Genomic DNA, 16,104 nt, shown 5'->3' with positions numbered 1-16,104 from the left:
AAGTTGTCTGGAGCTGGGGGAACAAGTGTGTTCTGTGTTGTGAGAGTCTGTCTGAAATATCCCTCATCTGCCTTACGATTGTCATGGAGAGAGACCACCAAAAAATTAAAACCCCCGTTTGCTGATCCGGTGGCAGGGAAAGTCATGTGCCTGAGGCCTGAAAGTGTTGCTAAGTTGCTGTTTTCACAAAAGTTGTTTGTTATACACTACACTGAGCTCATAGGGCATCCTGCCCTTTTGCACAATAGCTCTGGGATCCTCCCTACCTCTCAGCCTGGCTGGTTTGAGCTTTAGGGTGGTCCCCTTCTCCAAGAGAAGACCATTCATAACCACCGTGAAAGACAAGTAGAGATGTAAGAAACCTCTTCATCAGGGGACTGAGACATGAAATCCCTATGTGAGAAGGCCCCTCTCACCTTCTTCCAGAGACTGGGACTGAAAGCCCCAACTCGGGGGAGGTGCACAGGGTGAGGAAGGAAAGCTGCCCAAAGCAAGATGGATGTTGCAGGTGTAGGCAGTGGACAAGGAAAACAATGACTCTCGCCTGCTGCCAAACTTGGACTGTGTGTATCCTTATTTCCCACCGCCCCCCGAAGATACAATAAACTACCTTTGTTTTGGCTGCAAAATCCATCCCCCTTGCCCCAATGAAAAAGAGTATATTTGGGGTCCAGATGAACTGGGCCGCTGAGACCTCCCCGACGCAACAAGCGGGTCCTCGACTGGACTGGACCAAAGGACTTCGTCTCTACCTTTGGTAGCTCTATCCCCTCTCTCTTTCTCTCTCTCTCTCTCTTTTGTCTCTCTCTTCCCCCATCTTTTTCTCTCCCTTAATCTCTCTATCGCATTTTGCTGTGGTCATTCAATAAAGGTGCATTTGTTTAGATTATCATTGCAAACCCACTTGTACCGTGTCAGTTTGTTTTGAACCATCACGAAACCAGGCCATGAGGACGGATCGTGACACCCCCCGAGGACCCCTCCCCAAATTCCCACCCAAAGCCCCCCCAGCACCCCCAGACCCCGCTAAAACTCCCTTTAAGCTCCCCCCAAACCCTCCCCAAATCCCCCCGAATCATCCTCAAGACCCCTCCCCAAATTCCCCTCACGACCCCTCCAGGACCCCTCACCTGTTCCTGCGCCTCCTCAGCAGCTCCCGGAGCCCCCCGTCCTCTCCCAGCGCCTCCCCCGCTCTCTCCAGCGCCTCCCGCAGGACCCGCCCGAGCCCGGGGCGGCTCCCGGGGGTCCCTGAGGGGGTCCCGGGGGGCGGCGAGGGGGGCGGGGGCGCCCGCTCCATGCCCGACCCCGGGGTCAGGGGGCGCTGCTTCATGCTCGGGTCTGATTGGCTGGAGTGGCGCGGGCAGGGCGGGAGTTGCTGAGGGGAGATGCCTGGTGACTGGCTGGTTTCGTAGAGGGTACGGTGATTGACAGGAGTGGGCGGGGGAGGCGAGCGGTGATTGGTTGGATCGGAGCACAAAGAGGCCGGTGTTCCTGAGGGGAGGCATGCAGTGATTATTTGGTTTGGGGCAGTACGCGCCGTGATTCGTTAATTTGGGAGATGAAGCATGGTGATTGGATGGTTTGGGGCAGGGCACGCTGCTATTGGCTGGGAAAAGTCCGGGATTTTTAAGGGACATTCCATATTTTTTTTGGGGAAAAACTCTCATATTTTTAAGGAAAAATTCCCGTTTTTTGCAGGGGAAACATTGCCCGATTAATTGACCCCACATGACCCCAAATAACGCCAAAATACTCAAAATAAACCCCAAATACCTCGAAAAAACCCCAAACATTACCTAAAAGTCCCCCAAATAACCCGGAACAAATCCAAACAACCCCCAAATAACAAAATAAACCACCAAATAAAACCCCAAAAACACTAATTCATTTCAACTACACCTAAAAAACCCCATATACACCAACATTAACCCCAAGAACCCCAAGTAATTCCAAAGAAGCCCCAATAAAACCAAATAAGCCCAAAGAAACCCAAATACTTCTAAATGAACCCAAATAATTCCAAATAACCCCAAATAAACAGAAATAAACCAAGTAAAACCCAACAGAAACCCCAAATAGTCCATCAATAACCCTAAACAAACCCTAAATAAACCCAAGTAAACCCCAAGAAACCCCAGTTCCTCCCATCCCCACCACAAAACAGATCCCGATAAATCAGAACACGCGGCACTGATGACGTTCCACTTGCTGGGCACAAACTCAGAGCACCGGCCCCGCTCAGCGATTTTCAGCCAATCAGCGCCCGGCTCGACTCTGACTCATCACTTGCCAGCCACAGACCAAGGCCTCTCATTGCGGTAAATACTCAAGGACCGCGCGGGGTAATTTCCAGCCAATCAGAGCGTGTCTCGCTGATGACTCATCAGTTGCCAGGAGTGGAATTTGGGGAGGCAGGGAAGGTGACCCTGGGGATGGGCTGGGGACCCCAAATTAATCCAAAACGGGGTCGGGACCCAAAAACAGAGCAGGAGGGGCCTGGAGCCCCCAAAACCAAACACGGGGGAGGGGACTGGGGGACAATCAGAAATGGGAGCGAGAGCGGGGAAAAGAGGGTCGGGACCCCAAAACTGAGGTGGGAAGGGGATGGGACCCCCAAATTTAGGTGGAAGGGGAATGGGACGGCCAAATTAAGCTATGACAGGTATGGGATACCAGAACTGATCTGGGAGAGGGATGGGACACCCTAAATTGAGCTGGGACGGGGGTGGGACTCCAAACAGGATGAAGCCTATTTTGTACCTAGAAAATGTAAACGAGTTTATGGATATGCAAAAAGTCTATGAATATGCAACAGGCTGATGTCATGGGAGACAAGGACCAAGGGGCGAATGTTGTTATGGCCACCAAGACTCCCCAGTTATTTTCGGGGACACTCTTCAACTATTCCAGCTTGATTACATCGGCCTGTTGCATATTCATAGACCCTCATGCATAACCATAAACTCATTTACATATTTCAGAACTATTCTACATGGCCAATGCTTTGATTACTAATACTACTACTACTACTATTAATAATACTACTACTACTACTAATAATAATCTGAAATTAAGGGGCTCTCAGGAAAAGATATGGGAGTAGAAATAACAGTTCTTTATTAGGAAAATATAAAAATACAAATGCAGTAGTACGAACAAAAAAACAGCAGTGACCGAGTCAGAATCCCCAGGGAATCCAGTGAAAAAGGTTGATCCTCTTGGAATCCAGTGGGAAAAGGGCTGATCCCCTGAGAACCCAGTGGAAAAGAGCTGACCTTCTGTGAATCCAGCGGGAAAAGCTTGATCCTCGAGGAATCCAGTGAAAAATGAGGCTGATCCTTTGGAATCCAGTGGGAAAAGGGCTGATCCTTTGGGAATCCATTTCTTACCCCCCAAAGACAGGGCAAAGGCAGGGCCACGGAGTTTTTATAGGATATCCCAAGGGTGGAGTTGGGGTTTGGGTCAGGGGAGGAGTTCGTAGCATCATAAGGAGGGTGAGATCAAATTTCTGCCTCTTAGCAACAGCAGCACTCCACACAGAATGTGTCCCCAAATCCTAAATTCCCTCTAAAAAAACTGAGAAATTATGGAACTGCTGATATATTCAATAAATTTCCTTCATTTAACCCAGTTTTGGGTGTTTTTAAAGGATGAAGGTGAAGCAGAGGAAAATTAAGGCCAAACCAAAAGGCAAAGCAGCCAGGTTTGTTCCCAACATGGATCACAGGGAATGTGAGTGACCAGGGCTGTGCCCAAAGTGCCTCCTCCAGTGGGGGATGGAGCTGGAGCAGCGCACGAACCTCTGCCTGCACTCGGGGCACTCGCAGGGCTTCCCTTAGTGGTGCCTCCGTTGGTGTTGGGTCAAGTTAGAGCTCTGTGAGAAGCTCTTCCCACACTGGGGACACTCGTAGGGCCTCTCCCCAGTGTGGATGCGCCGGTGGGTGATGAGCTTGGAGTTCTCCTTGAATCCCTTCCCGCAGTCGGGGCAGCGGAAGGGCCTCTCCTCTGTGTGAATCCGATAGTGCTGGAGGACACTGGAGCTGGTCGGAAACCTCTTCCTGCATTTATCACACTCGTAGGGCCTCTCCCCTGTGTGGATGTGCCTGTGCCTGATGAGGGCGGAGTTGTACTTGAATCCCTTCCCGCAGTCGGGGCATTGGAAGGGCCTCTCCTCTCTGTGAATCCGATAGTGCCGGAGGAGATGGGAGCTGGTCTTAAACCTCTTCCCACACTTGGAACACTCATGGGGCCTCTCCCCAGTGTGGGTCCTCTGGTGCCTGATCAGTTCGGAGCTCTGGCTGAAGCACATCCCACACTCGGAACACTTGTACGGCCTTTCACCAGTGTGGATCCTCTGGTGCTTGATCAGGCTGGAGCTCTCTGTGAAGCTCTTCCCACACTCCCCACACTCGTAGGGCTTCTCCCCAGTGTGGATCCTCTCGTGCTTGATCAGGTCGCAGTTCCACCTGAAGCTCTTCCCACACTCCTCGCACGTGTGGGGCTTCTCCCCATCATGGAGCTGCTCATGGAGCACCAGCTCTGAGCTCTGGCTCCGTCTCCGGCCGCCTTCCCGGCCCAGGCTGGCTCTTTCCCCCTCAGATCCCCGCCGGCTGCGTTTGCAGCCCCTCCTTGTGCGGCATCTCCGGGGCTTTTCCTCCCCGTTGGCTTCCTGCGCCGTGGAGCCGCTCAAAACGGCCTCTTCCACCAGGTTCTGCCGCGGGCATTTGTCCTCCCTGCTCTCCATGCTCAGCTCCTGCTCTGGGGGAGGAAGGACAAGGACAGGATGGGATTTGCCTCCGTGCCACAGGCAAGGGCAAGGAGATCCCCCAGGGCTGAGCTGCAGCCGGGACCGTGCTGGGCTCGGAGATGGAGCAGCACAGAGGGGAAAGGGGCACTGACTTCCTCCTCACCTGCCGCAGTGTCCCGGGGCATCTTCCTCTTCCTCACAGCCTCCCTGGGGCTGGCAATGGGCAATCCTGGTTTGGGGAAAACAAGGGATGAGAGCGTTTGTAGGAGCACTGGGGGTAGGACGGTCGGGACGGACGGAGACGAGAGAGCTCTGCAGCCAGGGCGTGGAACTTGCGGGTTATTGCAAAGGGCCTGGGTGCAGGGCCCTGCTTGGAGCTGCCAGGCACAGCTCGGAGCAGGCCCGAGAGAAGAGAGGGGTAGAGAGGGTGAGAGGGTACGAGAGTAAGAGGAGAAGAGCGTAAGAGAGTAAGGGTCCCGTTACAATACAATAAATCTTCTTCTGTGTTGAATATTCTATTTCTCACTAACCAATCTAGTACAAGATACAAATTCTATAGCATTTAAATACAGCCTGAAAAAATCATTACATCACCATACTGTGTTACATTTTCAACCTTAAAAACTCCTCTTTGGACCCCTTCTGCTGAGCTAGTAGAGTCTGCTCTGACCCTTGGTCTGTCTGCGAGCAGAGGGAATTGTTTCATCAAAAGGGGAATTACCTTCAGTTGGGCCACACCATTGTTTTCCAGTTGTTCACTAACTGAGGTATCTCAAAGCTTGTTTTCATTTCAATCTTCCTTACACTATTTATGTTCACAAAATCTTTTGCCAGACAATTGTATTTATAAGGCTTTCCTGTTTTGTTGTGGTGTGTTTTTAGCTTCCGGGTCCCTTCCTCAGGTGTGCCAGTATTCCCTTCTCCCTTCCCCCTCGCCTCTTGCTGAGTGTGCCCTGTCAATCAGGCTTAACCACCAGCAAGGCGTCGTGTGGTTGGTCATAGGTGTCCCTAGTCCCTTGAGACCCTGCCCTTTTCACCTGGTTGGTAGCTCACCTGTCCCCTCCCCTTCCCCTGTCCCTGAGCTTAAAAGGTTAATCAGACCATGCGGCCGGGATTCTGTTGGAGCAGTTGCCCCGGTTCAGACCTCTGTAATCATGGAATAAACATCTGGAAACCCTCCAGCGGAATCCTCTCCTTTCTCTCTTCACCATCGCCAGAAGCTCTCTCTCCTGAGGTAAACGTAGTTCCGGACAAGCCTGGACTTGTTCAGTGCCCTGCTGCAATCTCCAGCAGCCAAGGTATCTCTGGGGTAAAGCACCACAGAAGCCGCCGTTGGCTCAGCAGTTAGGGTCAGACGGGCCCAGGCACCATCTAACTGGTAATATTGGGATTCGTATTCCAATACTGTTTCATCTTCCCCAAAACACATTGAGTTTGAAGGTCCCTCTGCCCAAGTCCATCTCTACAATCACCGGCCATCAGGGTTCTGCAAAAACCTCCTAAACACCCAGGTTCAGCCCTGAAAAAGCCTCCCAGGAGTTCCCCATCCCTGGTTCCTCCCCTCTGGTGTTCGGAGGTTCCCCCCTGTCCCAGCTGCTGGGGTCACGCTTGGATTGGGGGTCCCCCTTCTCCTCAGTGCCCGCCCTGCCCAGGCTGCTGGCAATCCCAGCAATGCCAAAAGCTCCCCCCGCTTCGCTCTCCCCATTTCGGGATGCCGGGGCTGTTTGGGCTCCCGGGCTCCCTTCTCCCCTCATTCTCTGCTCGGGGCTGTGAATGAGACGAGGGCTGGTTGTCCCAGACCTGCCAAGTGAGTGCTGGAGTCTCCCACGCTGCGTTTCCAACTTTCCTCGAGGGAAGCAGCCAGTAAAGAGACACAGCGAGTGAGAAGAGGAGGGAGAGAATCCCCCGGGGTAACTGGGACTGGGTCTCAGAGAGGGGCTGGACCCCTCGGAGCAAGGGAGCAGAGGAGTTTCCGATCCCAATCCACTAGGAAATGGGACAAAAGGGGCTTCTAAAAATTCTGTTGGTTTGAGGGATAAGAGAGTCCAAGAGCATCCAGAATTAAAACCTGCTGGGTTGAAGAATTAACATTCCAAGAGCATCCACGGCTGAGCAAAATTCTGCTGGATTGAGGATATGCTCAAGAGCATCTGGGATTGGGCAGCACAGCTGGGTTGAGGGATATCCAAGAGCACCAGGACTGGCCAGAAACACCTAAACTTGTAATAGGTGATGGGAAAGTGTAGTATATGGTAGAGATAATTCATGCTACTAATGTATAAAATATTGTAAAATGCACACTATGTCTTTTGACCATCCTGGCCAGGAGCACTGTCCTATTCATATACATCTAGTTCCTGGACTTGGTTGAGACAAACATCGGGGTTTTTAATGAAAGAACAGAAGCTTCCAGGGCGATAATCACTGGTTTCCCCTGGTCACCAGGTCCACCCAAGAGTGATTAACGCCTCCTTGATTACAGCTACCACAATGATCCACAGCCCCACCCTGATGCATGTGAATGCTGACTTCCCCGGAGTCTACTGACAACATCAGACACCGGGACTGAGTCTTTGTCCACCTCTGCTCAGGTAAAGCCAAGGTTATGCATGGGAAGAGACACAAAGAACATTCGGTCATCTCTGCCTCGAGCAGAATAAACTGTAAAAGAACTCGCTGCGTCAGGCAGCATTTGTGAACAGGGGAGACTCTGACATTCGCAGGTCAGATCCGTGTTCACCCAGCACCGAACCCGGGCTCGACGCTCACCCTTGGCTGTGGTGGTTTTGACAACCGAACTTCAGTCTCGCAGACAAATTAATAAATCTTTGCTAAATTTTCTTATAAGTTTGGCTCTCGATTTGATCATTTATAACAAAAGGTACCTTATTGTTGTCTTGTTGTGTGTGAGAGTGAGTCACACACAAAATCAGCCTCAGCTTCCCGGGCGGGTGGGAAGGGGGGCTGTGGAAAGAGGAGTGTGTGACCCACAAATAAGCCATTGTTCTCCTGGCGTGTGGGGGCTGTGGCATAAGGTACAGGTGACCTGCAAACGGGCCATTGTCCCCAGGGCCTGTGAGGGGGCCGTGGCTAAAGAGTGTGAGTGACACACAAATCAGCCCCACAGGGGAACGGCACCAGAGGCAGCAGAGTCAGGGCCCTCCCAGGAGGCCCGGAGATACTGAGACCCAGAGGCCACCCCAAGGCCAGGGGGGGCCACAGGGACCCGCGATTCTCTGTCAACAGGGATCCACTCTGTGTCCTGAGGGTGGGAAAGAATGTGTGGAAGAGAATGGGAAATAAAAGTGAGTGAATGTAGACGGATAAAAGTACAGGTAATGTAGATTCTGTATTTTAAGCTTCACTATATCTCCTTGGAGGGAGGTATATTGTACTGAAAGTAGTGTGAGAAAAAAGTTATTTTTGTGTGTGTAGTTGAAAGAAAAGTGGTATTTAGGTTGTTAGTAAATGTGAAAAACAGAGGCAGAAGATGAATAGATAAGATCTTGAAAACGAGACCAAAAACCAGTAAGTTGGGTTCAGGGAAAAAAAAGAAAAGGATAGCCCTTTGTGAGTTATGTTAGCTAACAGAGATACACCTCCTTGCAAAAGGAGAAAATACAGGGTATGTAGTACTCGATGGGAAAAACATGCAAACTATGGAAAAAGGGAAATTAACCTTAAATTAGTAAGCTCAAACTTGTGAATTATATACTTTAAAAAGAGCAATAGAATATTTAACACAAAACAAAGGAACTATATATATTGATTCCGGGTATGCCTTTAGAGTAGTACATACCTGTAAAAAATTTGGAAAGGAAAATATTACTTAATACAAAAAGAAAAGGATTAGAACATGAGTAACTTATTTTAGAGGTTTTGGAGGCATTAAAATAATCTAAAAGACATAGCTATAGAAAAAATTAAGGAACCCCAAAAGGGAAAAACCCCAGAAAAAGGAGGAAATAATTTGGCAGATCACAAAGCTAAGGATGCAGCAGAAAATGGAGCTGAAAGAGTTATGTTAGTATGAAATCCAAACAAGGAAAAACCAGAAATTCCAAAGTTTAGGGAAGCCGAGAAAAAAAAGACTTAAAAAAGACAGGAAGTGAACGAGATAAATCAGGGAAATGGAAACTTCTTGATGGAAGACAATTTCATAATAAAATGTGCTTACTAGGAAAATATTAGAAGATAGGCATCAGAAAACCCACTGGGGTACCCAAGCTTTCTGTGATCATTTTTTAAGGAGCTATGCATGCACTGAGATTTTTGGAGTAGCAAAGCAAGTAACTGAAAGAGGCTTAATTTGCCAAAGGATAAATAAAAGTTGATGAGAAAAACAACATTAGGAGGTCGTGAGTTAGCTCGTCCACCATTTCAGAGTATCCAAGAAGAAGTTGAGATATGTTAGGCTGTGGATTTATTTGTAAAGTAATCCCGTTCAATCGAGAAGAAAAGAGAATATGCCATATGTTAGACAGAAGATTTTAGGAGAATAAAAGTCTTTAAAGTATCAGAAACACCCGGGAAAAAACAAGAAAAGAAAAAGGGGAAATGAAAGGGAAGGGAACAAGAGGAAAACTCAGAAAGAGAGTGGGATCCTCTGCAGCTCTTGCCCCCCCCATTCGCGGCCCAGGCGCCTGTCCCGGGTCCCGGCTCGCTGCCCGCCTCAGCTCCGCCTGCCCCGCTTTCCATCCCAGGTGCGGCCTCACTGCCCAGGGCAGCTCCACCTGCCCCGGCGCTGTCGCTCAATTTGTGTGCCCTGCTCCCACTGCCTGGCCCGCAGCCGCTCTGCCGCCCATGCTGGGCAAGATGGGGGTTGCTCTGTCCTGCCGCCTGCTCCGAGCTCACCGCGCCCACCGCACCCAGGGGGGGTCCCAGCCATCCCATCCCCGCCTGCCCTGCCCGTGCCACCTGCGCTGGGCACCGCCGCTGCTGCCGGGCTCTCCCACCTGCCTTTGCTCTGCCGGGAGCTGCCGGATCAGCCGCCATCAGCCATCTGGGGGCTGCCCACGCTCCGCCTCGGGCTCCACGGGAACATCCCCCTCTGGCGATTCCGGCAGCAGACCCTGCCCACACTCCCACCGAGCCTCGGCGGGATATCCTCCCCTGACCCTGTCCTGCTCTGAGTTACGTCCCCTTGGGAACCACAGCTCCGGCTGTTCAGGGAAACTCTCTCTCTCTAGACGAAGCACCTTATCGAAACACTAAGAGCTCAGTTAAAAGATAACCCTCTCCAAATTCTTTCCCAAGACACGGGAGAAAGGCTATACAAGGTAAAAAAGTGAAAGAGTTAGATGAAGGGATTGCTCTATTTGCGTTCAGAGAGGTTCCCATGGGAGGGATGCGCTGCCCCGCCCCGCGGGAGCCACCAGCGCCCCTGCCGGCCGTGCCCGGAACTGCACCCAAGGGGAAAGCGCCGCAGCCCAAAGGCCGGGACTGGCTCCGGGCTCTGTTTGCTGTCAGTGCCGCAGCTGTTGCTGTTTGTTTGCTTTATTATACACACTAGTAAAGAAGTGGTATTCCTATTCCCATATCTTTGCCTGACAGCCCCTTCATTTCACTAGTCGAGAAATCAAGAGGGAGGGGGTTTGCATTCTCCATTCCAAGAGAGGCTTTTTCTGCCTTCCCGAGCAGACACCTCTCTTGTAAAGCAAGACAAGCACCCACAGGCACTGAGGAGGCTGCAGGAGGGGCACAAGAAGGCCCTGCAGCACTTGGGCACAAAGGCGCAGCAGGTGAGTGCAAGAAGGGAGCAGCAAAAGGCCAAGCTGAAGGCAAAGGCCAGGGCACAGTTCGTACAGCCCCTGAGGGATCAACCCCAGGGCCCAAGGGGGCCCCAGCACCCAGGGCACGGGCTCGGCCACAAGCACCTGGCACAGGCATTGCCCTCCTCGGCAGGGGAGAGCCCACCCAAACAGCCCCTGGCAAGGAACCAGGGCTCCAGCTGCAGGGCACAAGGACACTGCAAGCACAGACAGCAGCACCCTCAGCACCAGCAAGTCCACCCCTTGATGGACATGGATTGCCAGGGCTGTCAGAGCTCCCATCACACCAGGGACCCTCCACACTGCAGCCCTTGAGAACATTCAGGGTGGGTCTGCATTGAGAGGAGGCATCTCCTGATAGACAAGGAGTCTCTAAATCCACTCTAAATCTTAGACCTAAGGGGGGGAAAATGCTAAAAATATGTTTCATTAGTGAGGGGATTACTGAGAAAGATGTATGATTTTATTCAATCACTGTTAGGAGATCTGGGAGATGGGTTTGAAATGCGTGAATTTTTATTTGCTCCTAATTGTTACCATGGTTTAATGGGAAGGGATTTGATCGCTAAACTCGTAACACACATTAATATTATAAAAAGGGATACAGAGGCCTGTTCTGTTGTACCTCTGTGTCAAATGTCTGACGAGGCCTATGCTGAAGTGAATCCAGAAGTGTGGGCAGTCCCAGGGAAAGAGGGAAAATTAGATATGGAGCCTCTCCATAGTACTCTGAAGCAACCAGGACAAGTGGTGTCTAAAAGCAACAGCCTGTTCCAGGGGAGGGAAGCAAGGGGAATCACACACAGCGCAGGTCACTGCTCCATGCTCAGTTCAACCCGCGCAGCTCTGGTTGCTTGTGAGAGCCTGGCACTGAAATGCCCTGAGCAGGAAGGCTTCAATATCTTCTGCTGACACCATGGCACCTAACAGGGGGGCAAAAGCAATTCTCACTGCTTCAGCAACCACTGGAGCAGATATCAAGGCACATTCTCCCACAGCAAGCTGGGCTGGCACACAGCCTGCCCTGGCACTCTGCTGCTGCCAACACCCAGCCAGGACATCGGCTCCTGCCTAAGGAGTGCAAAGCAGCACCACTGGTGGCCAAGGGGCCCATGCCAAGTGTCCCTGAGGCCAGAAACAGCCGCCAGCACAGCTCAACACGGGGGGACCCCTCAGCCTGGCCTCAAGGGCTCTGAAGCCCCGGAGATTTGCACTTCCTGCCTGCAGCAGGAGGATGGGAGGCCGCCCCTGAGCCTGCCCTGAAGGCAACGCAGCAGCAGCCAGGGCTCCACAGCGGGCCAAGCCCCTGCGCCTGCCCACAGATCCTCGCCTGGAATCCTCTGCAATCCTGGCCACCCCACTCTGCCATTTCCAGCCACTGGGGCCAAGCCTTGCTGCCACTGCTGCAGCCCTGGCAGGAGAGAGTGGCCAAAAATGGGGAAAACCTGAAAGGCTACCAGAACAAATCCTACAACACCATGGACCATGCCCTGGGAATCCAAACCAATTCATACCAGGAGCCACAGAACCCATTTATCATTTCAAAGGCATCATTAGATTACAAGCTGTCCTCGGAATAACCAACCAGACAGCTCCAGCTCGTGACCTTCCTGCTGACCAATCCACTGAAATGAAGAACACAACACTGCACCATGGGATGGGATCAGATCATCTGTTAGCAAAAAAAAAGAGGAATTTGTGGAAAATTAAATGACTCAAACTGCTGTTGGCAAAGAGATAACAAAGGAAAAGTGGTGAAAAAAAAAAAAACAACACCAGAAACAAAAAAGCATCTCATGTATTGGTCCAAACGGGAGAAGGATGGGAATGGGTCATGGTTTTGTGGCTCCCTGGCAGACCATGGGTTAAACGAATGCTGTTTCTCCTCGGATGTGCTGCAGCAACTCTCATCTTTTTACCGTGCTCCACACCTTGAGGGTGCAGCTCATTCAGCAGCTGAGCGAGGGGCCAGGGACTAGTAGATAAGGAAGTAACGCGCGAAACTACCAGCTTCAATAAATGTTACTAATTAACATGGATTTTGCTCACAGAAAGACCCGCTAAATTCCTGAATTTCGAAAAAAATAAAAACTTAACAGAGCCATGAGTATCGGCTGCTATACAAAAGTGGGGGTGAACATTAACAAGGACATGCAGTTGGGAAATCTGAACCTTCCAAATACTTCAGCCAGTCGGCAAAGGGAGAGGGAGATGAGGCCGGGAAAATGAGGATCAAAAGAGGCTGCGAACTACAACAATGGCAGAGAGCGCACGGCAAATGCCCCACGGCCTCTCCCTCTGCCCAGCAATAAAGTCACTTTTACAGGACTCCTCTGTCTCCTCTGCGCACAGAAACCTCCGGCCACGGCAATTTCCCCGCACAGCCCCAGGCATGGGGCAGCCCCCTCTGTCCCAGCCACAGCAACCGGGCCGAGCCAGCGCTGCTCCAGCAGCGGCTCCTGCCGAGGCAGCAGCCGCAAGGAGACCGCGGGCAGCCGCTCCCGCAGCGCCCTCACGCCAGTGGCAACACGGGCTGGACACGGCACAACGAACCCGCCTGAGGCCCCTGCCACCCCCGAGGCCCGCAGCCAGCCCCGAGCCCCCGCACAACCCAGCGTGGCTCCCACCCGCGCTGCGGCCGCCTCCGAGCTCCGCCGCCGCCTCACCACGCTCCGGCCGCTGCCGGCACTCGCGGGCCCGCACACACGACAATGACACCGCTGGCCAGCCACAGCCGCCCTCAGCCCGCCACCAGGGCCCTGCTCCGCCCCGCTTCCACCAATCAGTGCGCCACAACCACGACTGACGGCACCATCGCCCAATCGCAGCCAGGGGCGGGCTCTGCACACGGCACAACCCAGCCCCACGCTCTCAGGGCCCCCTGGGCAGCATGAGGGCAGAGCCGGAGCTGAGGAACAGCCCTGCAACGGGCCCGGGCCCGAGGGGGATTGAGCTGAAAACACAAACAAACTTCTCCGCAGCTCCCGCCACGGCTTTCTTGCCACTGTGGCTCTGGTGGCTCCGGCTCAGCGGGAAGCCCTGGAGCCTCACTTCTCCTACCCCTAATTAGGAGCATCAGGGCATCACTTTGATTTCCCCCAAAAAAGGGAAAACCGCCCCAAACCTCTGTGAATGAGTGGGGGATGGGAGAGTTTTATGACAGAAAACCCCAAAAACTCAGAGCAGGATAATGAGGAGTAAGTGAAGAGCCTTAAATCTAGGTTTCCCCCACGCCTCCCTCCTTCCAGCTGCACCTTCTACCCCGGCAGTGCCGCAGGCAGGGAATGGGGCCGGGCTCAGTTCATGCCCCGGGGCTTCTCCCTCTGCTCAGGGACAGGAGTCGTTCCCCTGCTGCACCCTGGGCTCTCTCCCACCAGAGACTTCTCCAGGAACTTCAAGCTGAGTCCATCCCATGGGGCACAGCCCCCTCCAAGTGCTGCAGCGTGGGTCAGCGTGCCCCGGGGTCAGTCCTGCCAGGACAGGCTGCTCCAGCGGGGCCCTCTGGCCACGGGATCACAGCCTCCTCTCAGGCATCGCAGTGCTCAGCGTGGCTGCTCCGGGGACTGCAGGGGGATCTCTGCAGGCCCGTGGATCGGCAGGGGGATCTCTGCAGTCCCATGGATCTGCAGGGGAATCTCTGCATCCTCGTGGATCTGCAGGGGGATCTCTGCAGCCCCTTGGATCTCTGCATCTGGCACCTCCAATTTTGGAGGCGCCAGGAATAGGCTGAGCTCTGTCTGAAGCTCTTCTCACATTCCCCACACTCTTCCCATCACAGGGAGGGTTTTAACTCCTCACAGATCCCCAGGCTGGGTTTTCAGCCCCTCCTCGTGTGGGATCTCTGGCGTTTTTCCTCCCCACTGGATTCCTGCGCCGTGCAGCCGTTCCAAATGGCCTCTTCCACGAGGTTCTGTGGCAGGGATTTGTTCTCCCTGGTCTCTGTCCACAGCTCAGTTCCTGGGGGAGGAAGGACAAGGAGAGGAAGAGACAGGGAGAAGGGAAAAGGAAAAGGCAGGAGGAGAGGAAGGAAGAAGAAGGAACAAGGGAGAAAGAGATGGGAAAGGAACGTGGATGGATGAAGGATAGAATCAGGAGAGGAAGGAGGGTGGACAAGGAGCAGATGGGATTTGCCTCCATGGCAGAGGGAAGGGGAAGGAGATCCCCCCAGTCCATCCCTGGCAGGATGGCGTTGGCAGTGAGGCTGTCCTGCAGCGATGCTGGGCTGGGAGATGGAGCAGCAGAGAGGGGAAAGGGGCAGTGATTCCTCCTGCCCTGCCTGGCTGTCCCAGCCTGGAGCGTCCTGGCGCTGCCCAGGCCCTTGGAGCGTCCGGCACTCCGGAGCCCGAAGCTCACGGCTGCTTTACAAAGCTGACAAAGTTGGCAGGATGGGTCTGGGTATGATCTGCAGCAAACTGGGTTTATTGGTACAGGAACAGGGGACACAGCTGAGCAGGGCCCAGGGACAAAGACAGGGTGCAAGCTGAGGCACAGGGGGTTTTTACATGGGGTAGTGAGGGTGGAGCTGAGGGTCAGGGTCCAATGGATATGGGGGAAAATGGTGCAAAGGAGGGGTTAAGGGTCGGGTCGGCTAATGGGGAAACAGGGGCAGAGGAATGCAGTAAATTAGGGCCAATGGAGGGACAGAGAGGGAGAACATTCTAAGGACTAACCAGAAATGGGTAACAGGGGGTGAACTAGGGTAATTAGGCCAATGGGCCAATGGAGTAACATAACTTCCCAGAAATCAGCATGTACTTGCAAAGGTCTATGGGAGAAGCAAGCTTCTCACCATAACCCTGAAATCTATTCTTCTTATTGGAGACCAGTCCCCCAAGGGTGGGAGATTGAGACTCCCATGGGCCTCCACACCAGTGCATCTTCCTTTTCCTCACAGCATCCTTCTCCTCCATCCAGACAAAGTTTAGGATTGACAAATCCTGGCTTTAGGGGAAGATCAAGGGGTGAGCATATTGGGTATTGTGACAAAGGAGCCTCACTCTTTACAATTTTTGAAAGTTTAATAAGGAATAATAAGGGACAAATCAGTAACAGCGCTGGGTGCTTGGCGATGGCCAGAGGCACACCGGTTAACCACAGCAACTCTTCTTGTCCAGTTTCTCCATTGTGTTGTTCAAATACATACTCATAATGATTATACACATTCAAACATTTCTTTGAACTTGTTTACATGTTCCAGAAATTCTTTAGGTTGGTGTGACCCCCAACTCGCCGTTTTAGAGCACGTACAGGAATCGTGGATTGCTGTTTTGAGGGTTGTGTGTCACTCCCTCACAAGGGCCCCTGTTCTGTGGTTTCACAGGTGACAGTTATTGACAGTGGAAGGGTCAGGGGCAGGGGTCCTCATCACATCCCTTCCTTAAATGTTGTCTGACCATGCAGAGGGTTTTAGCTATTTCCACAAGTACTTGAAATGAACATTAGCTATTTCACAAATATCTCTGAAGTGTTATTGTCAGTTATTTACAAAAATAAAAGCATTAATTATTATTTCACAACTACAGCTACTTCTGCAAAAGTTAACATTCTAATGCACAACACATGGCATCCACTTTAATATTTTGGAAA

At 52.4% G+C, this 16,104-nt stretch overlaps 1 protein-coding gene and 1 pseudogene across 1 annotated transcript in view; one reads left to right on the top strand and one right to left on the bottom strand.

Annotated features, from left to right (window-relative positions):
* Positions 1-4,755, bottom strand: part of LOC141725815 (uncharacterized) — a 150,169-nt gene extending 145,414 nt beyond the window's left edge. The window contains exon 1 of the mRNA XM_074529872.1: positions 3,846-4,755. Within this exon, the coding sequence (XP_074385973.1) occupies positions 3,846-4,744 (899 nt within the window). The 5' untranslated portion in view covers positions 4,745-4,755. The remainder of the gene's footprint in view (positions 1-3,845) is intronic.
* LOC141725778 (uncharacterized) overlaps positions 1-16,104 on the top strand; it is a 349,911-nt pseudogene that overhangs the window by 34,441 nt on the left and 299,366 nt on the right.

Source organism: Zonotrichia albicollis, chromosome 31 (assembly GCF_047830755.1).
Source record: "Zonotrichia albicollis isolate bZonAlb1 chromosome 31, bZonAlb1.hap1, whole genome shotgun sequence".
Classification (NCBI taxonomy): domain Eukaryota; kingdom Metazoa; phylum Chordata; class Aves; order Passeriformes; family Passerellidae; genus Zonotrichia; species Zonotrichia albicollis.
The sequence above is the reverse complement of the archived record's forward strand: the minus strand, read 5'-3'. Positions and strand labels throughout refer to the sequence as shown.